At 37.8% G+C, this 27,155-nt stretch overlaps 1 protein-coding gene across 1 annotated transcript in view; it reads left to right on the forward strand.

The window, feature by feature from the left end:
- The window catches only part of LOC134531552 (eukaryotic translation initiation factor 3 subunit F), a 45,198-nt gene that overhangs the window by 12,503 nt on the left and 5,540 nt on the right, over nt 1–27,155 (forward strand). Inside the window, exons 3-5 of the mRNA XM_063367248.1 lie at nt 2,151–2,368; nt 9,917–10,008; nt 17,839–18,089. Coding sequence (XP_063223318.1) covers nt 2,151–2,368; nt 9,917–10,008; nt 17,839–18,089 — 561 coding nt within the window. The remainder of the gene's footprint in view (nt 1–2,150; nt 2,369–9,916; nt 10,009–17,838; nt 18,090–27,155) is intronic.

Genomic DNA, 27,155 nt, shown 5'->3' on the forward strand with positions numbered 1-27,155 from the left:
AGGGGAACTGCGTGGTCCGTCAGAAATGATCAAGGAATTGGGGTGGGAAGCATTGTAACGGAGGAGAAGGCTGCAGGTGATATACTGTGAGAGAACAGCTGGGAACTAGGGTATAAAAGGCGGAGAGATCATTGGTGGAAGCTCGAGAGAATGGAGGAGAACGGAAGAAGGGAGGCTTGCCTTTCTAGTGTGGACAGGGAGGGAGGAATGGGCTGGAGGAAAGAATGCAGGGTTAAGAGATGCAATGTATCTTAGGTGATGATAAATTAGGTGGGGGGGGGGGGGGGATATTTTGAGTTAGGGGAGACCATGCCACTTTTGAAAAACACACTTGTGATTTTAAATCAATCAATTCATTAATCAATGCTGCATAAACATTAAAAAAATTTCATTACAAATTACATGCTCATTCATGTCTTATTTTTTGGCATATTTTCTGCCATTGTCCAAGTATGTATTTGTTAAGTCTGGGTACAAGTTTTTTTATCCTATCCCAGTCATAGAAGTTTACTTACTGCCTCTTGTCGAAACCACATTTCAACTTTGATCATCATGACGGAAGTTGCAAAATATCTTTAGTTAATGGAACAAGTAGAAGTTGGTGCAAGGTCCAGCTGTATGGTGAAGGGTCAAAAACTTTTGACTTGAAACTTCTGAGTAATGCTTTTGCTTGAAGCACTGAGTGAGAAGAAGTGTTGTCATGAAGCAAAAAATACTCATCTTGTCACCATGCCCTTACGTTTGTTTTGACACGCCTGTTTAAGATGTCTGAAAGTTGTGCAGTATGCATCAGCTCTAATTGTACTGGGAGACATTAAGTTAATTAGAAGAATGCCTTGCTTAAATTTAAGTTTTAATTTTCTTGGCTTTAGGTGAATTTGTATGGCGCTATTGCATTGACTGTTGCTTGGATCCTGATAAACCCATATCTTGTCACAAGTAAAAATGTGATTAAGAAACTCATCACCTGCTTTGCATATTGTGTGAGGAATTGGATTGCATAGCCCGTCCTTGTCTTTTTGCGTTCTTCCGTTACCATTTTTGGAACCCAGCCTGCACATATTTCCAGTACACTAAAGTCACAGTTACAGCTTCTTAAAGAGTTGTCATAGACACTTCTGGTATTATTTTATGCAATTCTTTCAATTTTAGAGGTTTATTTGCTTAGTTGCTTTCTTTGAAGAAGGGCGTCATCATTCATCCTTCCTGTGTTCTTTATGAACATGTATCCTACCTCCAGAGAAAGCGTGAAACCATTTAACTGTTAATCCATTCATTATGTTACCATAGATGGAAAACATTTCGTTGTAAACATCCACTGGACATTCACCTTTTGCATGAAGAAAATGTATGATGAAACACTTTACATTTGGCTGTATTCTGAATATATGCAATCATTATGAACATATGCTACTCAAACCACACCAGTGTAGAAACAACAAGACCGGGGGGGGGGAGTTTTGGGAAGGTTCAAGGTTACAATCCATGTTGCCAAAACTTTCCCTTTCCTGCTGTCTGTGGTGTATCTTTATTTTTCTAAACACCCTCGTATAATCACTGAAGTAGCTTAGATTCTGAAAGACCAGATGAATTGTTGTGAAGCTAAGTGTGATGTATTGACCAGCCTCCAATTAGCCTACTTGGATGTTAGTGAAACTTACATCCAATTAGCCTACTTGGATGTTAGTGAAAACTTACGACAGTGAATGAATATATATATATATATATATATATATATATATATATATATATATACACACACACACACACACACACACACACACACACACACACACACACACACACATACATATATACATACATATATTGTATTTATTATTTAGCTAATATTATTTAGCTTATACAGACAAACTGAAGACAGTGATGAATAATTATTGTGAGCTGTTTTATTTAGCTTATATAGGCCTTAATATTACTACTAAACAGTGATAGACATAATATAAATGTATATTTAAATTGTCTTCTTAAATTGCTGCAGCTTTTGTCCATAAAGTAACTTTTGTTTCCAATGGTTTGCTGGTGGAACGTTGGAGTGATGATTGATGCATGTAGGTGGCTGCCTCATGTCCGTGCAGAAGAATGGCCCGGTGGCCTGGGGTGGGACGTGGTTGGCACCGGCCTATGCGCAGGTGGAAGCGGAGCTGAACTACGCCATGGACCTGTTCGACCTGAACAGGCGCGTCAACATCCAGGAGGCCATCGTGGGCTGGTGGGCGACCGGCAACGAGGTGACGAGCCACTCGTCCGTGATCCACGAGTACTACGCGCGCGAGTGCAACAACCCCATCCACCTGACCCTGGACACCACGCTGCAGGGAGCCCGCATGGGCATCAAGGCCTACCTCAAGTGAGCACCTCCACCGTCGACAAACCTGCTGTTTGTTAATGTTTCTACCACCATAAAATATTGTTTTTGACAACGTTATTAGAGTTGAACTCAAAATGATAACAAAATATTAAATGCTAAACATTTCACAGGAAAAAATTGTTTATAGCAATCCATTTCTATTAATAGCAAGACATTCCAGTAAATTATGTTATTTGTTTATAGACAGCCAAAATTTTTAATTTTTATGCCATAAATTTGAAGTTATTGGCACATATTTATTTTTCACCTAAATTCTCCAACATAAACATTGTTAGACCTTTGTGCATACTGATCAAACCTTTCCTACGAGAGTCCCTTGACACTTTCGCAATGCTTCAACCTACACCCGGATGTAATTTTGCCTATGCTAGAAATGCACCTCATTTTTCTCCCCGTCTCGAGTCACGAACCCGATCGGTAACAGTGTCCGACTTCGTGACAGACAGCGTGGACACCTGCCTCCCGCAGCAACCCAGTTCCAAGAGCCCAGCTTAGGTTGGCAACGCCAGGCATGTTTCAATGCCGTTGGGCACGTATCGACGCCCGGCACAAGAGATTTCCCACACGCTAACATTCATTCCAGGAACTTCCACTCGGATCAACGCCCTCCCGGTCTCTAGAACAGACCACTGGCCGGTGAACGGACAGTTTGCGCCATGTCGAACTAACTTACCTTTAGTTAGGCGTCAGAGCGAGACTTCTGCCGGCTGCTACCACGACACACTCTAAGTTCCATTCCACCCCGACGGAGCTCGCACCAGTGCGCTCCGTATGTACCAAAGCTTTCACTAGTCCCCCCTCACGGGACTCTGGCGTACCAACACCGAGCAAGTTCCGGTTGTCCCCGACAGAGCGCTCTGCTTGCACCTCTGAGGCTCCTTATTCCAGCCAATCTGAGGCCATTTCTCCCACTCCCTAGGACTCCGAGCCTCTCGCCCCAAATTTAACCACGTCACCTGGGAGGTAGGGAGATTCGTCCTGCAGTCACCGCAATCACACTTGCACCGGAGCTCATCGCCTGCGACTTTAACATGTTCGGCCGCAAATAAATTAAGTGACGTACCGTGTTTTATTGCACAATGGTCGCACGCGCGTAATCGTCGCAACCATATTTTAGGCTGTCAAAATTGGGATAAAAAAAACTTCTTGCGTAAACGTCGCATGATGTTTTTGGTCCCGCTAGTAGATGCCGAGCGCTTTGTGTAGGTATCTTTTCCGTATAAAACGATGTATTTTAAAGTAGAAATCTAATATTTATTCGGTCATTTACTTACTTAATAAATTAAAGGAAAAATATGACGTTGTTTGGCGTGTAAATTTTCTTATAAAGACGTTTTTAAACGTTATTTTCTTTATCTGATCGTCTGCGTTGCCGCGGTGTAGGTATAATCTAAAATTTAATTTCGGTCATTACCACTTATTTATTTAATAAATGTAAATACAAAGTTGTCTGACGTGTAAATTTTCTTTTAAAGACGTTTTTAAACGGTATTTCCTTTATCTGATTGTCTGCGTTACCGCGGCGTACCGCTTATAAAAATGTAGCCAGCGAATCATTCATGTTTGGCTATGTCGCTTCCCGTATAGAGCGCGCGCACGTAGTTGAATATCGATAGCTCACCGAGTGCATACAACGCGTGCTCTCTGTCAGGTGCCGAGTTAACTACATTTGATAGCCCGCATTCTTTCATGGTAAGTGTGTACTACGACACGTTTGTTCACGTCAAATTCAAGTGGCTTGCATTCGCGTTAAAGTTTTGGTTTTTCTATTTAAAGTTGAAGAAATGTTTTTGTTTAAGGAATTTTTAATATAGATTGTTTGGCATGCTCTTGTATACTCCACCTTTTTTTAAATAAACATACTTTCCATGACAGGGTTTTGTTTTTAGGAATAACTTTACCTAACAATTTTTTTTTCCCCGCATATTCGTCGCACCCCTACTTTTGAAACTTGATTTTAAAATAAAATGTGCGACGATTATACGAGAAAACACGGTAATCTCTTAAGTTCGGGAGTTTTTCCTTATTTTTTTTATTCGTCTAGTTGCATAGTCGCTTTAGTTCAGCCAAGTAGCTAGTTCTTACGATGCCTCACGATGGTTCACCGCGACCACTCTCGCCACCTCTCCTGAGGGAGTGACGCACTTCACTCCAACCCCAACCCAGATAAGTTTTCTGTTTGGAAATTTATGTAAAATGATAAATTGGTTTTGAAGATCTATTTACATTAGAGGATGATTTAATATTAGTAACTGACACTAACTTTCACAACACAATATTTATTTTGCCATTGTTGATAAAGTACATCAAATTTTTAACGATTTTGGAATGCAGGTATGTAACAGATGCCTTAATTATGTATATACCATATATTGTAGCTTGCCAGGAAATGTATTTTGAAAGTTTAAATGAGTGTTATAAATATCAGGGAAATCTCAGTTTTCACATGAAAAAATCAGTGAATTTTATTTTGTGGATTGGGTGGTCACCCTGATCTTCTCTCCTCTATCAGACTTATTTTTCCTCTGCACAACAACATTGTGCTACTCTTGCGCAAAACTACCAAAAACAAAATTTCCAGAGCCATACCAACCTCAGGTAGCAAAGGAAAAAAAGTACTTTACAATGAAGTCTATATAGGAGCGCTACAAGCACCTTCCCCGCAGAGACAGCAACTGCGTCACTCGGCCAGTGCCTCACCACGCCACAATGCGCGGCAATCCACAAATCTCTGCAGACACGGAAAAACCATTCATGACAGTGAAGCCATGTCACATCATCTTGTTTTTCAGCCATTTTTCTCTTTGGCAAAATGTTTGTTTACTTACGTTTATGAAAACTTGATTATTTATTTTAAATTTCGGCAGTGAAATTCATAGTAACCAATTATTTATACATGTAAACAGGAACTTGAAGGAACTTTGCATTTCATATTAACTGTATTTTATATTAAAAGTACTGAATAAGATAGGAAATCATACTTTATTTCCTGGGGCTGTGAAAGTACTTCGCATAAATGTGAATTTCGTCCTAAGCGGATTCGTATTAATGAGGTTTGACTCTAGCAGTTTTGCTAACTTCTCTAAAGTCAAGGTGGGTTGTCAGTTTCTAGACCAGTTTTATGCAATTCTTCTTGCCCTTTTATTTTGTGCTCAACTTTCATTTCGCCTTGAGCACACCCTGCATCTACCCGCATGCCCTCTGTTCTAGCATTGGCCCACCTCTACAGTTCTTACTTTCTACTTTTCCTTAAATTACTTTGTTAACCAACCCTGAATGCCTTAATACACGTCAGACGAAACAATTTATTTTAGCTAACATTATCACAAATTTTGTCACTTTGAATATACACCTGCCCCTAGAAGTAACGCTGTTTGATTTGTGCAGTTTTGAAGTAATAATGCCAATTAATGGTGGCATGATTTGAAGTAGTGTGGTCGTAGATTAGCAGTAGCACTGTTTTCTTTTACGTGAAATTTATTCCAGTACGCGCACAATAGCAATGGCACTTGTGTAGCATTAAATACAATACAATACAAATTAATAATGTGATGAATCAGCAGACAATATTTTGTTGTCTCTAGGCATGGTCGGGCAGAGAAATTTGACTTCGGGCGGGCTCGGGCGGGTAATTGTCCAAAATTTTCGGGCTCGGGCAATCTCGGTCGGGCATCAAAATCAGTTAATGAAATAAATTATGAACATAAAATAGTCGTACTTAAGTTTGCATTGACAAACCTGAACTGTTTTTATTTATTTACTATACCGCACTGATATGAAAGTTAAACATTAAACTAAAAAATAGAGTGCATATTAATCTTGGAAATAAAGTGCTTATTAACTAAATTGTGTTTGGGTAGCTGCTTGAAGGTTCATTGTCACTGCTGATTGACCTACACTTCCACTGGTATCCATTTTGGTAAAATAATGACATGAATTAAATAGAAACAATTCACAACCACTTTCTGCAAATGCCACGCAACTACAATGTGTGTAATTATAGTCAGCTTATAATCCTTCTCGCGCACAGCAAGCAGCTCCACCGGCCTTGAACACTACTTTGTGACTATTGAGCAGTCAGCATCCGCCGTGCGTGCGCGCGCGCGCGCGCGCGCGCGTGTGTGTGTGTGTGTGTGTGTGTGTGTGTGTGTGTGTGTGTGTGTGTGAGAGAGAGAGAGAGAGAGGCGGGCGACCAGCTGCATCGTTAGTTAGCCAGCGAGAGCAGGGGCGTAGCCAGGGGGGGGTTTTAGGGGTTCAAACCCCCCCCTTAGCACCAAATATTTAATTAATTTCTTATTCATCACTCAAACAAATTTCATATTAAAATTAATAAAAAAAATTACCATTACAATATTTAAATTTAAGTACCGAAAACTGCTAAAATAGCACTATTTTACACCTTAAAATCCTAATTTTCCCGGGGGAGGACCCCCGGACCCCCCACTTTAATACGGTTGGGGGGGGGGGGGGACATGCTTCTTAACACCCCCCATACACAAATCCTGTCTACGCCACTGAGCGAGAGTAACGGTAAATGTTGACCTTGACCACTTCCGCTTGCTGCAGGGCTCGCTCTCTTATATCTGTCTCCCCCTGCCACAAACACACTTGCTGACCGGGCACCTTCTTTATCTTATCTCTCACGCACACTCACTTCACCGGCTGGTGCCGGGGCGGCGGCGGCGTGGCATGTTCCTGCAGCTGCCGCGCGTTCCAAAAATAGAAGCTTTATTTACTTGCGCCGTGCGGTATTGCCGTTTTCCAAGGTGCCCAATATTTTTGGGCACTGAAATACCCGCCCGGAATTTCGGGTATACTTGATACCCGAAACACTGCCCGAAATTTCGGGTACCCGACCATCCCTAGTTGTCTCCTTAATAGCTATTTGCTTCCTTCATTGTGCATTTATCTCAAACGGCACTCGTGTGTTTAGCCATTTATTTTACGCCATTCCGCATGTTGGCAGCAGCTCTGGAGAGTAAAGCTAGAAGCTCTCAGGGCTAGTTTACCTAGGGTGTGCTAGTAATAAATTATGGCACGCACATTTAGTAAACAACAAAGTCGGGGATTACTCTCTTTTATTGCATAATCATCGCACGCGCGTAATCGTCGCACCTATATTTTTGGCAGTCAAAATTGGGATAAAAAAACTTCTCGCTTAAACGTTGAATGATGTTTTTGGTCCCGCTATTAGATGCCGAGTGCTTTGTGTAGGTATCTTTTCCGTATAAAACAATGCATTTTAAAGTAGAAAATTTAATATTTATTCAGACATTACCACTTATTTAATTAACGGAAATACGAAATTGTCTGACATGTTAATTTTCTTTTAAAGACTTTTTAAAAGTTATTTCCTTTATCTGATTGTCTGCATCGCCACGGTGTACTGCTTATGAACATCTTATGAACATGTAGCCAGCACAAGTTGGCATCATTCATGTTTGGTTATGTTACTTCCCGTATAGAGCGCGTGCACGTAGTTGAATATCGATATCTCGCTGATGACATGCAGCGTGCGCTCTCTCTGTCGAGTGCCGAGTTAACTACATTTGGTGGCCCGCATTCTTTCGTGGAAAATGTGTACTACGGCAATAGTCGCGTTAGTTCACGTCGCAGATTCAAGTGGCTTGTGTTCGCGTTACAGTTTGGGTTTTCTATTTAAAGTTGAAAAAAGGTTTTTGTTTAATGAATTATTAATACAAATGGTGTGGCGTGCTTTTGTATACTCCGCCTTTTTTTTCAAACAAACGTACTTCCCATGATAAACAGTTACTGAGTTGAACTTAGAATATGTTCATGCTAAAAAATACATCTATTAATGGCATTCCTAATGAAATTACATTTATTAACAAATTTTTTAACGTTGATCATAATACTGTGCTAAATATTCACACAGGTCAGCTAGTAGTTCTTAAATGCTTTGTGTGGTCAAATATGTCAGAAATATTGAGCATTTTGTAAGTTGTTGCTAACACCTGGAGCTCTGCATGCCGTTAGGTGAGTCAGCCAGACAGCCACCCGAACTTCAATCAACAAGGTGACATGTTCCAAGGTGTTCTGCGTACACGGGTGCAACTTAAGAGTAATATCAAGGAAGCACATGGCACATGCAGGGGTTAAAAAAAAATACATGTCTTTAAAAAAATAAATACCACTCGCTGGTCAGTATTAGTAGGGCTTTCTGAGTGACCAATTAATGAGAAATTAAAAAGATAAATGACAGTCACAATACAAACAAACAAGCCAAAATAAAAATAAATTCAAGACAAAAACTTAACACTAAAAGTAATATTTATAAGGTGGTGTCTAGAAATTTATTTAGAACAAAGAAGAAAAATTATTTTTTATCAGATTCTCAGTATACATAGGTACATTACACACTGCCTAGCACCTTGACTGCTGTCATGGCCCTTACAAGACAACCAAAACAAGCACTACATCACAGATTAAAATCAAACCAAACACAAAAAGTCACAACTAAATGCAGGCCGTACTGCCCCGCATACTCATGAGCAGAGCTTCAGAATTAACCACGCAATTTGCAAACTGCTCAACATATCCAAGTAGTGTCTGATTGCGAAAAGCATTTAAGAATCTGCTGAGGGCAGATGGGTAGTTCTGTTTCCGTATATTGTTTTTAAACTGTATTTTTTAGGGGAAGGAAAAGGGCTACAACGTGTATTTTCAGAATAATTTTTGAGACATGAAATGTCCGGTGAAGATTCTTTAAAACACCCAAGGGCCTTGCATTACACCTTTATCTTCTATTCTTCGCCATCCTACGTTATGTTTACCTCTTAAATTTCATAGTTGTTGTATGCATGACGAGGAGTGTTCCGCGGGCAGGCAATACCAGCGAGCGTCGCACTTCTGTCATCCTGTGTCACTGACGCAGTTACACCTTTCACTAGGCGGTCCCTAAGTCACCACCAGTAGACTAACCATGTGGCCTGTGCAAATTTTCAGTGTTTCAAATATCAGAACTGCAGGCGTTTTAATTTTAAAATCATTGAAAAAAAAAAAGTTGAAAAACCATTTTTGTCACATTTATTATTTGTACAAAAACTGTACATTTCCACAGGTGTGCTCACCATGAATGTACTGAGTGCACATAAGCTGAGAAGGGGAGAGTGATTGGGAGGACAGTAGGGGAGGAAACATAAACACTGCTAAAGAAAGACAAATAAATTTTAAAGTTCTCTTCAAAATATGCATTTGCTCCAACAGAACACTAATCAGTACTGTGCAAGTCTTCAAGGAATGTAGAGCGTAGTTATGACAAGTTCTTAATTGATGGCTAGGACAGGTGGTGCACTAGTATGTATGTATCTTGTAAGTAGCCAGAACAAACTGGTTCTCACTTAAAATTTCACACACAAATTAATTACGTATTTGCTGTTCACATTTTGAAATGTTTTAGTCATTATATTTGCTCAGTAAGTATCTTATGATTTAATTGAAAGACTATAGAATGGTCTTTTCTATTTGTTACTTTGTCTGTATGCTGAAATGTTTTTGCTTTTCCAGTGTTCCCATTGGTGTGCCGGGAGGAAAGTCAGGATGTATGTTCACACCTGTGAATGTTGAAATACTTTGCTATGAGCCAGAGGTTGTTGGTGGTAAGCAAATCAAGTATTTCTCTGTTTTTCGTTAGAACCTCTTTCCAAACAAATTTTTGTTTAATTAACTTAAGTCTAGTTGGTACTAAATCTTTATTCATAGCTTGAGCTTATCCTGTTGTAAAATTTTCCTTAAATAATTATAGTTTGAACAGTTATAAAATATTTTTTGAAATAAAACCTACATCAGTTAGTAAACAAAAATATGAAAATTGATATAACAAATAAGAAATATCTATTTTGGCAATAAAACAGAATTAGTACTGATAAACAAGTACCGAGAAGGAGCTAGGAGAACAGTTGATTCACAGTAAGCCAAATACAGGAGGAAGAAAGCGAGAAAAAAATGGTAGAGAAACCAAGTGAGCACCTATAGTAATTTAATGAACAGTTTAAATTTTAATGCAGTTTGATTTAACGTGCAGTTTTTGTATGTTAAGTTTGAAAATAACATTGGTCACAAACGTTTGTTAATTTTTTTTTTTTTTTTTTTTTTTTTTTAATTGATACAAATAGACATGATGCTGTTTAGAAAAGGTCACATATTCAGTATTTTATTTTCCTTTAATCCAATGGACTTTCTTTACTATAGGTGCTCCCTTGGTCTTTCTACCATTTTTTCTATTTCTTCCTTCTGTATTTTGCTTACTGTGAATTAGCTTGTTACCACTCACCACCTCCGGCTAGTTCAAAATTAGGTGTTGAGTGGAATTTACAGGTTAGTAGCAGGTCACAAAAAAATTCTTTTACAATTTTTGATGTCATCATCTTTTGTTTATTTTATTAAACTTGAAGGCTTCCATGAGCTTCATAGGAAAGTGTCAGCAGGTGAAGTACTTTCACAAGAACCTTCAACCTTCCTTAAAAATTAATAAAATAGTATGAGCTGAGGAAACAGTGTTCAAAAGGGTAATCCAATTAATAATAGCCAAGGATAGATCCAAAGGTTAAATCAGCAAGTATTTAAATTAACTCATTTTGTTTTAATCTTGGGCAAAAGCCTCATGTAAATCCTCATACAATTACACCAACCTTTTACATAGAAATTAATACTGATTAACGATGCAGCGATTTTGTCTCTTTCTCACACTCCCGTGACCATGACTCACACGCCTAGCATGTGAAACAAAGCCTCGGTCGTGGAAAAAAAACTAAGGATAATCACGTCAGCATGCCTTCCCACAAAGAAGCCAAAAAAAAAAAAAAAAAAACTAGAAAAATTAATTTATGAATTTTAAAAATAAAAACAATAAACCCAGTGAATTACATTCACAATAAGTTCTGAAAGGAAAAATTTTTACATCTAACCTGAAATTTGACAAAAAAATTTTTATACAAATTATTATTACTGGATTGCATGTGCAAGGCTGTAATCTGGGTTGTTAGAAGCTGTTCTCCCATCTCCATCTTGGTGCTTGTTTATCAGTCCTAATCCTGTTTTATTGCCATAATAGATATTTGTTGTAAACTCTGTGCCTCAGCTTGAATCTCCCTGACATCTCACGTATTGTCCATGTGGGGATGTGGGCCAGCACTAGCCTGCTGTAGTGTTGCAGTATGTTGGTGTCTTGGCCCTTGGGCCTTAGTGGAAGAGTCAGTGTGGTCCTTAGACCCTTGATGTAGAGGAGCGAATATTTGTAGAAGCCACAAAATTGAACATACTATCTCAAAAAGATAGTCTCGATGAAAAACTGCTACAGGGGGTAATCTAGACTATATTACCAAACACAGCAGCGATGCGGAGGTGAGTCATGACAAAGATGGCATCACCTCCGTGTAGATCTCCCCGTTGTGGGTTTCGAAAACAACACTCACGGATGATGTGACAGAGACGTATCCTGCAACTTGGGTAGTTTGAAATAAGTAGGCCTACCTAATTAGTGGCTGATCATATCTTGACGGCTGTTATGGAAGTCCACCACTAGTGGGACCATCTGCTAGCCCACAACGGTCTGGCCCTGTCGATTGTGCAGCTCATTGCGTCTTCTGTATGACTAAGCAATGCCTTAAGTTCTTTCTAGAGCAATGAGGAATGCTCAGTGGACAAAACTAATTTAATGAAGGACTGGATACCTGCATTAGATAACTACTAAATTGGAAATGTATGTAGAATTGAATTCAATAGGCAAATAAATTAAATATACCTGAGAAATTAAATTGATGATAAAATTTTAATCAAAAATAAATGTGATCATCACTAAACTGCACTGAGTAAGGTAATAATGTTAAATTAAAATACATCTTATACAATGTTACGAATGTGAGCAAGGCCGGGACACGTGCAGGTGCAGAGCTGACTGGCGACTGCCGCAATATGATATGTGCCGCGCGCGCCTGGAAGATAACAAGGATTGTCGCTTTCCCCCCTCCTTCCCACCACTCCCCGCGCGGCGCCCTGCCTTTGACACGTAACTGACACCGGACAGCTGGGAGTTACCGTATTGGTCCGAAGATAAGCCGACCTCGAAAATAGGCCGACCCCTTCTACAGCACACTGAAAATCAGGGAAAAATAAATTTTCACTAACTAAAATGATAATCAGCAGCATATTACCACAGTAACACTTCAACTAAGTTAGTATTTATTGAACTGACAAAAATATTTGAGACTTCATATTTCCGTTTATCTTCACATTCTTTTGTAGTGGTGCCAACATTTTATACGGCAATGGCTACATTTTCTATGTTCATAGAAATTGTGACGTAAAAACATTTACCGTTACGTTTAATTTTGACGTAAAAAACCCAAAATGGTTTCATGTAAAACGTGTATGAATCAACCATAAAACAGCCAATATTGCAAGGTTTTATTGTTCTTGTTACTGTTGGTATGTACCGGTATTTGTTTATTCGTGTCGCAACTACAAGTTGCCAACGCTGGTGCCATTTTGTTTTTCCTGTGGTAGAAAAGTAAATAAAGCATAGTACAGTATACAACCGTACTGCAAAATTGCTGTTTTTACTAACTGATTACTGTAAATGCCACATTTAACAAGCAAATAAAATTACCACAGCCTGTTAAATACAGTTCAAAAATAACCAGACCAAGCTTTTAAAAGCTATGTGCTACAAGTGACCATATCTGTGTAGTTAACTTAAAATATGATACGTTATTGGGGTTAAGTGTGTTTACTAAATTTCTAAGTTGGTAAAATTACTAATTTTACGTAAGTACGGCGTAATTTTAGGTCAATGAATTGTATATTTGATAACATTTTTATGCCATAAGTGACTCTCCTTGAAATGTATGTTTAATTATACTATTTTGGCTAGTGCCCCATTATAGGCCGACTCTAGATTTCAAGGTTGACAAAACTGGCAAAAAAGGTCGGCCTATTTTCGGACCAATACGGTATGCGAGCCGCCGACACATGTATCGAGAGATTTCTACTGTCGTGTCTGTGCAGATGACGCGACTGGCCCCGGCCGCTCTCGTGAGTTCTGGAATTGCGCCGGGGCCTATATATATGCCCGAGGACGTCAGTGGAGTATAGTGGAGTCAGTTCGGAGTGTTCAGTTGGGAGTTCTCCCGCGGCGGAGTTTCCGGGCGATAGTGCCACGGGTGTGGCAGATTGGCGAAGTCCTTGGACGAAGGTTCCATGGCAGGGAGTGCGTGAGTTGAGTAGAGTCGGGAGTTTTCCCGCGGAGGAGTTTCCGGGCGATAGAGTCGCGGGTGCGGCGGAGCACCGAGCGAAGTTGCGAGCGAGGAGTCGAGCGGATCCTCTGCGAAGGGGAAGTGCGTCGGCGGCGGCAGAGTCCCGCGGCGGAGACCCACGAGGGGTGCTGCGGCGAGAGTTGCGCCAGAGGTGCGGCCCAGCGAGGTGTATGGAACGAGTGACTGGGGAATGGACATTGCTTTAAGGATAATTAATAACTTGCCATTTTAGAAGATTATTTGAAAGTGACATAAGTAGTGGCAATAAATAAAACTGTTTAGTGTAATAAAATCTTTAATTGGGCTATCCTTTAGGAACCCGCAGTAAATTGTTACGGTATGTAGAATTGAATTCAATAGGCAAATAAATTAAATAGGGGCGGGCGAATATGAATATTTTCGTTTCGAAGCGAATTCGAAGCAAATTTTTATAAATATTCCCGAATTCGAATTGAATATTCAATACTAGGCCAAATCAAAGAATTTCTTAAATGCAAACACCAAACAATGCAACGATCTTATTTATAATAAATATAAAAATCTTAAAACCTACAAGCTAGGTTGAATATAAAAAAAAATGTAATTCACAGATACACAAAATATATGCACATTTAAATGAAAGAAATTCAAAATATTAAAGTACATAATACGGTACAAGTTTGGTGACAGAAAATATTTTTCAAAACTTATTTAAATTGTCATGCAAAAATTTTAGTTCCTGCACATGTGGTGTCAGGGATTGTCGACGTGCTAGAGGTGGGTTGCAGAGTATATATCTGCTACTTTGTTACTGATACACGCCTTTATCAGGTACTGCAAATGAGTACACTATTCAAGTATCAAGTTTTTTAGTATCAGTTTAGAATTCACCTGGAACAAAACCACGGCCAATGTTCGCAGAGCCCGATCGCAGATGACGGTCACTTGGGCGGAGCTTGTGAAAGGGGAGGGAGCAGCACGACAAATAAGGGATAAAGAAGGGAAATAATGTAGGGGAGGGGGAAGCCTAAGATGTACATCAAGTTCTGTCCCTGCCCGAACACGCCCGAATATTCACCTTCGGCCAACCTCGGGTTTATTTATATATATATTTATATGTCTCTGTTTATTTTAATGTAGCTATACTAACCTAACTAACCGTCCCTAGTGCTTTAAAGTGTTTTAATGTAGTTAACCTAACCGACCACTTTTATTATTTGAATTCATTTTTCCTGCGCAAAAATAAAACAAATCTCGATGTTGGCCGAAGGTGAATATTCGGGCGTGTTCGGGCAGGGACAGAGCTTGATGTACATCTAAGGCTTCTCATCACAGTACGCTCAGTGCGCAGTGCGTGCTCCTTGCAAAGATTGAAGACTCCGATTACGAAAGGCGTGGAAAGAGAACACCAATACCTTTTTTTGACTACGAAGAATGTAGAATGAGAAAACTGATACTTTTTTACGCTGGTGATGATGGCACGGAGGATGTGTAACCTGTAACAAGAATGCTGATACCTTGTTGCTTCCTGGGACCGCTACTGCTGTAGCTGATACAGAAGTATCAGCTACATGTAACTAGTACATTACTGTATCAGTATGTGGTTGGAACAGATACCAAAATTTGCTGTAACAACCCACCTCTACGACATGCTGTCACCACATTTCCGGAGGAATATCTGCTACAAATAATGTAAACTGCTAAAAATCTTTCACATACGTTTGCTAATACATATTTTAACTTAACCATCAACGCAACATTATCCATTAACTTAGCCCTTTCGAACCATTGCATTTGCTTTTTGTATACAACTAAATACTGTATGGTAGTATTTTATACGGCCGGCTGAACTTTCTACGTTGTTATCGTATTATAATTATAATAATAATAATAATAATAATAATAATAATAATAATAATAATAATAATGAACAAGAACAATTGAAGGTAAATATAAACTTTTTTCTTACTTTTGGCCTTCAGCTTATGCGCACAGCCGTTTAGAAACAAACTACTTATTGTTTATTACATTCCTTCCAATAAAAAAAATATATATCTTTACTCTTTGCACAAAAGCAGGCCCGGCCTAAGAAGTGTAGAAAGTGTGTGTGTGAAAAACGGAGTGGTTATATGGTCGCCATCTTTGTTTATGATTACTCACGAAACTCATTTTTTTGTACTGTTCCATCCATTGAATATTTTCCCCGTTTATTTATAAATGAATTTTATTCAATAATCTTATTTCATCGGATTCAGTGCCGTAACTGCTGTTTTATAAGTCCGTTGGTGATATTGTATCACGTTAAATCATTATTGATGTAATTTATGCATGGAAAAAGAGCTGTTGTGGGAGGAGATTAAGACTAATGCCGAAGTCGGGATTGAATCTGGCACGTTTCAAAACATGAAAATAATTCATTGGGAGTTGCTATTTGCCATTTTCTCAGCAAAATACGATTGACCGTTGCTTTTTAGAGACACTGCAGAAATTATCAGCAGGTTTCATAGATTTACTCTGTGACAAGCTGTCACTCTTAGTCCGCCACGACTTTATTGCAAAACAACAGACCTCTTTCATGAATCACTTAAAGGAAAATTTAAAAGAATCTGAATTTGCCATCACACTCGACTTTTCAGAAAACTACAATGTGGTTGTACAAGATGAAGCCCAGACTTACTACTGGACTAAGGGACATGCCACAGTTCACCCGTATAAGTTCTTTTACTTTTCAGGTGGGTCTGCTGCCCAATATAAAAATAAGAAAAATTACTTTAATTTGTGTTTTCACAAGCAAGACTTCAAAATATCAGCTGAATGGCATTTTTCGGCCACATCTCACGGTAAAGAGCCTTGCGATGGAGTTGGAGGTACGGTTAAGAGATTAGCAGCTAAAGCTAGCTTGCAACGGCCCTACGAAAACCAGATCTTGACCCCTTTCCAGCTTTATGAATGGGCAGTAGAAAATATTTCTGGTATTAATTTCACTTTCACTACTCAAGAGGATTACATAGTCAGAAATATTTTGAAAAGATTATTTCAATCAGGCAATTACCATCCAAGGAACTCAGCAATATCATGCATTTATACCTGTTGACTCAAGCACATCAAAAATTACTGTGATAATATTTTCTGGAGCTACACATTCATCACAAGTAACTGTTACAAGATCACTAGACAAACCGCAAATAGGAGACGTAAAGGTGCTATACTGCAGTTGTATATGACAAGAACTGGTGGCTAGCTTATGTTATGGAGAAAAACAAAGAAATTGATGAAGTGAAAGTAACATTTCTCCACCCTGCTGGACCATCACCATCCTTTTCTTATCCAGGGAAACCAGATGTATTATGGATTCCTCTCTCAGATGTGATATGTACAGTAAATCCTGTGACACCAACTGGAAGAATTTATGTGCTATCTGAAAATGATACTTTAAAAACCATTGAGGAATTTTTCAAGTACTGTAATTGAAAATTGCAATCAAACATGTAAGTGCTAATTTCCTTTCTTCAATTTATGTATTTCTCATTTTAAATTATTGTGCAGGGGAATCTTGCATATATTTTACTTCAGCATAAAGTATTTCTCATTTTAAACTAAATTCCCTGTCAATTTTAATTAAAAAATTGTTCAGTTTAAGATACTTTCAGTGTACAGAATATTAATAATCTGATTTTTTTTTGTGTATTTTACAACAAGATTTTACTGTATTCTGTTATGCTTTCCTTTGCTGCCAACATTTAACCTGAGGTTTGACAAAAAGGGCCTTTGTTTTCAATTCATTTTACTATGAACCCATAACTCTCCACTTTGAAACTTTGTAGACAATTTAATATTTGTACAAAAAATTTTATAGAATTTTTTGAAAAAAAAAAAATAAAAATGCACTTTTTTCGAAATTTTAAATTTAAATTTTAAAATTTTTTTTTTTAATTTTTTTTTCTAGACATTATTGTGTTACATATCACATGAAAGGCCATACCAAATGCTGCAAAATGACACCTGTCTCATCTTTCTAACCTAATTTGGAGAAGAAGAGTTATGGTAATTTTAAAATATGCCTGTCGTGCGATTTTGAGCGTTTATTCGAAAATTTACACAGCATTATTTTCCAAACGGATGGATACATAATTCTGAAATGTTATATATTTGTTAGTCTGTATGGAGGTAACATGGAGGAGGCGGCGACTGTTGCAGTGCAGCTGTGCCAGAAGACGATGGGCGTGGCCAAGAAGACGGTGGAGCCCATGATGGACCTGGCGCAGGTGGCGGAGGCCTCTGAGAAGTTGGCAGGCCTGCTGGAGGGCGTGTTGGCGTATGTGGAAGACGTGCTCGGCGGCCGCTCGCAGCCCGACAACGCCGTGGGCCGCGCCCTGCTAGACATGGTCAACAGCGTGCCCAAGATGAGCTCCGAGGAGTTCGACAAGATGTTCAACTCCAACGTCAAGGTACGGCTAGCAGAGTACTTCAAGTATTACACTGGGTTTGCTGTTCTGGGGACCTCAAAAAATCATGTTGAACGATTTTGAGACTGATAAAGTACAAAATTAACTATAACATTTCCTATAATCTGGAATTAACAATACAGAAAATTCTGTAAGTTTACATTATTTTACTTAATAATGTATTAATTTAATATACAGTGTTTTACCGCCTAAACGTCGCACGCACATAATTGAAATGCTTGCGTGAACGTCGCGTGATGTTTTTGTTCCTGCTGTTAGATTCAGAGCACTTTGTGTAGGTAGTTTTCCAGTATGAAACGATGTATTTTTAAAGTTTAAATCTAATATTGCTATGGATATCGCCCCTTACTTATTTAATTAACAGAAATACGAAGTAGTCTGAAGTATAAATTTTCTTTTAAAGACTTTTTAAATGCTATAACCTTTATCTATTATCTTTGTCACCACTGTGTACCGCTTATAAAAATGTAGCCAGCGCTAGTTGGTATATTCGTGTTAGGTTATGTTGATAACGATATTAGAGTGTGCGTACGTAGTCTATTATCAATATCTATAGCTAGGGCCTGGAAAAATTAGCATCTATTTATTACATAATTAGCATTTATGATGTTGAAAATTAGCATCTATTTTCCAGAAATTAGCATCTATTTTTGAGAAATTTGCATAAGATATTAAAGTTACATAACAATACAAGAAGTTGTAATAGTGTTTATACCCATTATGACGAATTTTAACACAAACCAAAATCATTAAACGGTATTTGTAAACAAACGTTTGACCACTAGTAATTTCAGATGGAAACAAACTGACGATTCGAGTAGACCAACTTCAGTACGCTAAACGTGCACCACAAAATGTATGATTTGTCCCTATGTAAAATATTGATCAGAAAAAAAATTTGAAGACTAAAGTGATTATCAATGAATGTAAAAAACCGCGTACTAAAATATTTGTAGTAGTTTTCAGCATTTAAAATATTTTCATTTTTATCTTTGCAAGTTCACTACGATCCCGTCAACGACCTAGATATTTTCTAGGTTGTTGGTTTCCGTGATGCGCTTCCCGGGAAATTTTGTTTTGTTAGGTTAGATACTCTTCATGAACAGGCAACACACGATGCAATGGCGAACGTAGGCGAACGTGATGTGATCTAACAAAACAAAATAACTGCGTCGATAAGTAGTGTGAACATTCTTTTCTAAACAACATTCAACGGTATCTTGAGTAAATCGTAAAGAATAAATTTACAAAATTACTTATTCTATACTATCATGCGTGATATTTGGTTAAGGAATGTTTTATAAATAAAGGTTAGGATTCGGATTTTATTCCTTCAACAAGCCTTGTCAGAAGCTATTGTTTACGGTAATTGTGTTATGGTGGCTATTTTCAAAAAAAATACTTTGAGGAATGTGTGTTCAAGCCATTTTGTTGCATTCTATAGTGGTTTTTCGCCCGATAATGGCAATTTTACCGCGATTTCGCAAATATAGCATTTATAACAACAATTAGTAAAAAATCGCATCTAACCTCAAAATTCGCAAAAAAATCGCATCTATCGCAAATTGCGAATTTTTCCGGCCCCTATCTATAGCTTGCCGATTGCATGCGACGCACGCACTCTGTCTAGTGCCGAGTTAACTAAATTTGATAGCCTGCACTCTTTCGTGGTATGTGTGTACTGCAACGATAGTTATGCATTAGTTCCAGCTCATGTTTGGGTCACTGTTTTAATTTTTCTGTTTTAAAGTTGAAAAAATATATATATTGCATGACTTATTAATTTAAATTGTTTGGCGTGATTTTGTATACTCTACTTTTTAAATAAACATACTTTCCATCAATAGGTTTTGTTTGTATGAATAACTTTACAAAACAAAAAATCCTTTTTCGCATAAAAGTTGCTTAAAATGTGCGCTATAAACAAAGGATTCGGAACTAAGGGTGGTTACCTAACCGGGAAAATCTGAAAACCTTTTTATTAGCAAACTAGGATTATTCAAAATTCTGGATCAAACTTTTTCACATCCCCTGAATACAGTCAAACCTCTATCTATCGTTTTTCAGGGGACCAACAAAAAAATTCAGTAGATGCGGACATTCAATAGATGTGGACTTCACTCTTAAGAATTTTTAAAAAATAATATTTAACCTCAAAATTAGTGTCAGAAATATGTCAGTTACTTGTCATTAAAGTTAAATCCGTTGAAAAATAAATAAAAATGGAAGTATTTTACTTAGTTCAATTTACACTTGCAAAAAAAAAACATAAGCACAATAAATCTACATGGAAATTAAAGTCGTTTTCAATATCCTGAAGTCTGAAATATGTTAACTCATGTCATCAAATGTAGAGCTGTCCTGAAGACGCCGATTTTGCCAATATTTAATTGAATCGGTATTTCTGCCGACTTCCGATACGCTTGTTAATTTTCGGCCGATATTACTGAAAAACGAGAGAGACTGCCATAACCTAAAAATCCACGAGTACCCTTTTCAGTTTTCGTAGTAGTACTGCATTATTTCAGATCGCATTATTTCTTCGCAACATGTGCCAAACGTACATATAAAAATTTAACATCCTTTTTTTCAATAATGTTCTTTAATTTTAATATGTCATAAATAAATACATCACCGTCACGGTAAATAGACATCTCGGTTGTTACGGTAACTAGAGTGCAAATGTGGTAGCTTTCGTACTTCTGTAGTAATTATGGTATCGACAAAGAATCTTTAGTTCTTTTTATGGTAATTATCTTAGGATAACAATTGGGTTTGTACTATAGTTATGGTACATCATCCATATTTCTTCGTACGTTGTTGTTCATTTGTCTTTTCTTCATATTTACGTGCTCCATTACTTGGCTTCAGATTTAAGGTGATATTTACTACTGTATACTATTATTACTGTTTTTATGACGGTTTCTTTCTAAGAAATGGTTATTTCTGCAAAATCTTTATGGTTAAACGATCATCTATTATAATTTATAGTGACGGGACCACATATTTTGAACGATCAATGCGGACAAAACGATAATTCGAACATCGGTACAAGCGGACTTTTTTAACCTTAGTTGTATGGCAATTTTGCCGGGACCGTAGAAAGTATACGATAAACACGGACAATCGATACATGCGAGTTCGATAGATAGAGGTTTGACTGTATTATAATATGATTTTACATAGTTTTAAAATGTATACAGTAGCACCTCATTTTTATGTACATGTGATTTACGAATTTCCTTTATTAACATTTTAATTTACTTGAACCATCTTTTACCCTTTAGTATTAAGAATTTCCGGCCATTCATGTTGCAACAGTGCTGCGTTTAAGAGCAAACCATCAGAAAAGTTTAAATGGAACTAGTATTAAGAATTTCCGGCCATTCATGTTGCAACAGTGCTGCGTTTAAGAGCAAACCATCAGAAAAGTTTAAATGGAACAATAAAATTTATAAGAGAATAGTGTAAAGTTTGTTTATTATATATTATTGTGTGAGCAGCTTTGTTTGCCATTGTGAACAACTTTAATTTTTTTTGTGTCACTTACCACGGTACATGGTTACATGAATGCGAAAATTAACTTAATTTTGATATCTCTCCCCTTTGAACTTTAATGTACAGTGGAACCTTGTTACTATGGCGGGAAAAATCCTTGTAACTACAAATACTTGTAATAACCAAACATAGAAAATTGAAGTCAAAGTTAAGATTCCTGAACCTTCTAAAAATATCTTAATTTCACACTTAACGTGTAAATGGTATACTTTAGTTAAAAACGCATTGAATAAAAGATGTAGCAAATTAAATTACAAATTGAAAAGGTCTGTATGATTTTTTTTGTATCTACAATATTTTTGTTTTAATGGGGAATGAATTTGTCTGACGCATGACGCATGACGCATGAGGTAGCAATAAAACACAGCTAAGATAGCAGGTGGGGCCATGGTCGCATCGTAAAGGGGGGGGAAGTAAGTGAAGCGGAGAAAAGAAAATAAAAGAAGTGCAAGAAGATGGGTGCGGGGAGGGAGGGGCGAAGGCTTCCTTCCTGTGTAGGCTGGTTTATTTTCAGATTTCCCCCATAGTCGAAAGCCAGCGCAGCAGCTAGTTACTAGAGGAGAACCTTGGCTGACGTAACAACACACAGACACACTCTACGGTGCTTTATGCGCAGCGGTGAACACAATCAGTTTATACTTTCTGGTTAGGTTATATTTGTGGCCAATCTCACTATAAGCGTGGCAACTCTCTGCCCCCCCCCCCCCCCCTCCTTTGTGAACCTTCGGGTGCTGCTGATAATATTCCTTCACCCCCTGCCGGATGTGCCTTTTCAAGCACCTTTGTTCAATGTCAACCTTGAACCTAGGGTAGAGAGAGAAAGAGACAGCGAGAGAGAAGACAATGCAGGGGGAATAACTGGATGAGAAAAAGAAAAGGATGGGAAGTAGCCGTCGCCTCAAGTGAGAGAGCCACTAGAGAGAGAGAGAGAGAGAGAGCGTGCATGATGTTAGTCACCCTAATCCCGCCCACGGCCTCTCCTCTTCCCCCTTCATCCCGCCACTTCCTTTCTCGTCACTCTTTTAGTTGTCTGTGTTAACTGCTTGACCTTTTTTCAAAATGCCATTTAAATCACTCATACTTACGGAAGGGCCAACAACCAACAAGGAAACACTCGTAATTATCAGACAAAATAAGTAGGGCTGTTCCGATACCTCGATTTCCGATACCGATTTCGATACTCCGATAACACCACTGATTCCGATACCACTGCCGATACCAAAACCGATACTCTCAATTTTTATTTGTTTTCTTAAAAAGAGTTAAAATTTTAAGTAAAATGTATGTTAAATTGTAATATGCTAAACATTTTTTAATCAATTGTGTTTATTTACATATTAACAAATTCTGATTTTTCTACTGAAAAGTAACTGTATTTAGGAGGGCTTGAGATTACACTTCAAAAAAATCAACTGATTCACATGATCTGGCAGCAGAGATGACCTGTGGTCAGTTACAATCAACCCTGCTTGAGAAAATATTTGCTCTGAATAAACTAGGGATGGGATTTTCGAATCTTGGATTCGTCGAATATACCGAATCCTATGGATTCGAGGATTCGTAGGATCCGAGGTGGGATTCGAGGTGGGATTCGAGGTCGGTTTTTAAGAGTTTCAGGTAGTAATTGATAGTTGTAGTGCTGGGCGAAGTTTGAAAATTTCGAACCGAACCGAACCCTTACGTTCGGTTCGGTTCGAAACCTCTTAAAATATATTCGAAAAACCGAACGATCGTTTTAAAAAAAATACGTTTTTCTAATTTTCTAACCCCCATTTGAGACCATTCACAAAACAGCTCAACAAAATTCTATTACTTGTAATATTCCGACTTTTATCGCATAATCGTCGCCTCAACAGTTTCAAGCGCAGACAAAATAAAAATAAAATTATTAATCGTCGCATAACTCGCATAGCATTTTTTCATATGGGCGCGCTTTGTTTTTTGATTACTTTAGAGAATTTTGTATGCATTTGTCGTACTACGTAATATAAACTATCGTACAAATGCAAAAGGTATTGTATATTATACCTTTAACTATAGTGCGTATACGAGAAGTGTTGTAAAATCACCAAACATTGCATACCCCATACGTTAAACTAAAGCGCATGTACGAGAACTCTCGTATTTCGGCAAAACTAACGTGATCAAGTTAACACAAGACAAATGCGGTAGGAAATGATTACGTAAATTACGTATTTTAAATTACTGGGATGTATTTATTTTCTTTGGCCTTTTTGGTTATAACAGTCAGGTAATGAAAATATTAATTTAATCTTGTGTATTAAAAGTACTGGTCCAGTAAATGTTACAGTACGGTACTAAGTTGACTAGCGTAGTCGCGGCAGCCATCATTATTTCTCGTGTTTTCCTTTTTCCGACGCAAATTTCTATAACCACACTTTTTACGTTACGTTTACAATATTATTGTTCTTGAGGTGATTTGCGATGAGCAGGCTAACGTCGTTTAAGTTTTCCAAATGGAGAAAAGATAATGACGACCCGGATGACCCAGAACCACCCCAAAAAAACCGTCTAAAGTTTCTTCTAACGAGCAGCATTCTTCCAAGAAAAAAGCAACTGCAGACAGCGGGTTTTTTAATGTAGATAGGTAACTTAATTCACATTCGCCTTTTTTTGATGTCCTATTAAAAAGTTTTACTTATTAAAAATGTTAGGTTATGTCTACCACAAAAATATGTAGATAGGTAACTTAATTCACATTCGTCTTTTTTTTTATGTCCTATTAAAAAGTTTTACATATTAAAAATGTTAGGTTATGTCTACCACAAAAATATGTTATGTGGCCTTACGCTGAATGTTCGTCATCTTTATAATATTTTTTTTAAATGAAGGTTAGTGTACACTTAAAAAGGAATATAGTCTTTTTGAAATTTAGATGTAACTTCTTCACGAATTAAAAGTTGGTATATATATAAGCTAAGCTATATAATGTTTTAATTTTACATATGGCTGGAGAATCTTTCTTTCTCACCACTCAGTTAAAGACCAAAATGCTGGTCATCTGTTCATTTTAATTGATAACAATTATTTCTGTATGAGGTTCAGTTCGGCTCGGTTCGAAACCAGAGAACTGAGGTTCGTCCAGCTCTAGAAAATTGTAGGTATACCTAAACTATATTATAAAGGTAACGGAAATGGCACAAACATAAGATAAACTACGCTGCATTTTGTCAATTAGCATAACTACTCTATCATTTCCAACTTTCAATAATATAACATTGCAGAAAAAAACGTAACTTTTTTTAAATGGTGTCTGTTATACAAACGTATTTTATTGAAAACATAGGAAGGATTAATTTAACAGAGAATTAGACAGATGCAAACTTACGTCTGTGGTTTTTGAGGTTATTTCTCTCTATTTTATATCAGGTGTATACACTATGCACTTATTTTATAATTTTATAAATACACATGTGATTTTTTTTAATACATAGGCCTATGTAATTTTTTAAAATAAATGTGTGATTTCTTTAATAACATGTGGTGAAGTTTAGTGTGGGACTGGGATTCGAGATTCGATGACAAACACTGAGGATTCGAACAAGGATTCGGATTTGACCAAAATGTGGATTCGTCCCATCCCTAGAATAAACTGATCCTGCAGTCCAGTACTCTGCACATTAATGCTTGAGTGAGCAGAGTGGTGTGCTCAGGTAACAATCAAGCTCTTTTTCTGACGACAGTGGTGCATCAAAATACAGTCAAACCTCTCTGAAACGACCCCTCACGGTTCCCAGGAATAGGGTCGTAATAGATGTTTTCCGAAATTTTCAGTTGATTTCAACCTCCCCCCTCCCAAAGCACTACTCGCTAAGAAACCAGCCGTAAAATGGCAGGATACTGTCTCTCACAATGCTAGACGGCTTTGCTTTAAACCCACTTCAACCTTCATGACAAATCCGTCGCCCTACAGGCCACCTCTAAAGAAAATATGTCAATAGACAGTTTATTTTTACTGGTTAGTTTACATGTACGTTTTCTGTTTGCTGTAGTTAAATACACTAGAACCCCAATGTCACAAACCCCGGATTTAACGAAGCAGTGATTTTACGAATACATTCTCGGAATCGTCAAAAAATTGGACATTTTGACCAAAATGTGAAAATCAGAAAAAAAAATAAAAAAAAACAAAATGAAAGATCATTAAAATCTGTTAATTTTAACACACAGCGTATTTGTGTGTCGGCTTTAATACTTCCAATAATGTTCATGTAAGAATGACGCATAAGCTCACCCCTCCCTCCCCTCTCGTTAACATTCTTCAAGGCTAGCTCATCCCTCCCAGACACACAAACCACAACTTCGCTCCCCTTTGAAAAACCTTCAGTGAGAAAATGCTCATTTCACCCTCTCTTCTCCCGTAAAATTGGGCTATTGTGAATGGGGTACTAAAGCGATGAGGGAGGGGTAAGATCATTGTAAATATTTTCTGACCCCCCCCCCCCCCCCCCCCCCCCCCCCCCCCAAACACGCCCAAAAAAAAATATGTCAAAATTTGTCACTTTTCACACGAAGTTCGAGTTCAGTCATCTCTGGCAAGGAATTTACAGGCTTTCATACTTAAATATAAATGTATTTTAATAGCAAGGGTCCTATGAAAAGGAATATACCGAAGAAGATCAAGCTGCTGTCACCAAACAAAGCTTAAAACGGCCCAATGCGTGGTCGTTTCGTTATTGCTCGCGCGAGAGGTGAGACGTGGAATGTTAGAAGAAAGATAAATGCGTGGGAGACAGAAGGCAGCCAGTGTGTTTCTTCCTGCGCGGGGAATACGTGGCTTAGCCTTTTTTTTTATGCTGAGTGAAGCGACTTTTTTTTGTCAACCCACGGGAAGAGATAATTGCTTGAGCTGTCAAAATAAACATCGCTGCGGCAGTTAAAACAAGTCGAGGCGTGCGTGCATCCAGTCGGTCGCTGTGTATATCTACTCGAAAAACATAGCATCTCAATTAGGGTTCTTGAGGCCGGGAAAAAACCAGGTAAAATTGGGGAAAAAACACTGTAAACTTGGTTTTTTTCATCAGTACACAAATTTTATGGAAAAATTGGAAAAAATAAAAATTGACATAAATAAATAGATAGATTTAAAAACCCTTCACTTTCACATTGATGAAAATGATTTATAGCAACATGGTTACATAGTGCTCAGCATTGTTTTTTAATATATCGTAAGTACACTTTTAAAAAGACTGAATATATAAATGAACATGTACATACAATTCCTGTAGTAGGCACTCAAGACAGTAGGTAGGTTAGGCCATAGGCATTATATCACCTGTGGCTGTATCTCTAGATCCAATTCTGATGACTCTTGAGTCTGACTCTGAAATGTTTGATTCCTCCTCCTGACTTTGTCCATCTGCAACATGTTCTGGTTGACAGGCACATGACGAATGACAATGTACATTAGGACAATACCTCCGCCTAGGAGTATTTTCTTTAAATTGTAAGTTACTTCTGATAGACACT

This window comes from Bacillus rossius, chromosome 5, assembly GCF_032445375.1.
Source record: "Bacillus rossius redtenbacheri isolate Brsri chromosome 5, Brsri_v3, whole genome shotgun sequence".
Taxonomy (NCBI): domain Eukaryota; kingdom Metazoa; phylum Arthropoda; class Insecta; order Phasmatodea; family Bacillidae; genus Bacillus; species Bacillus rossius.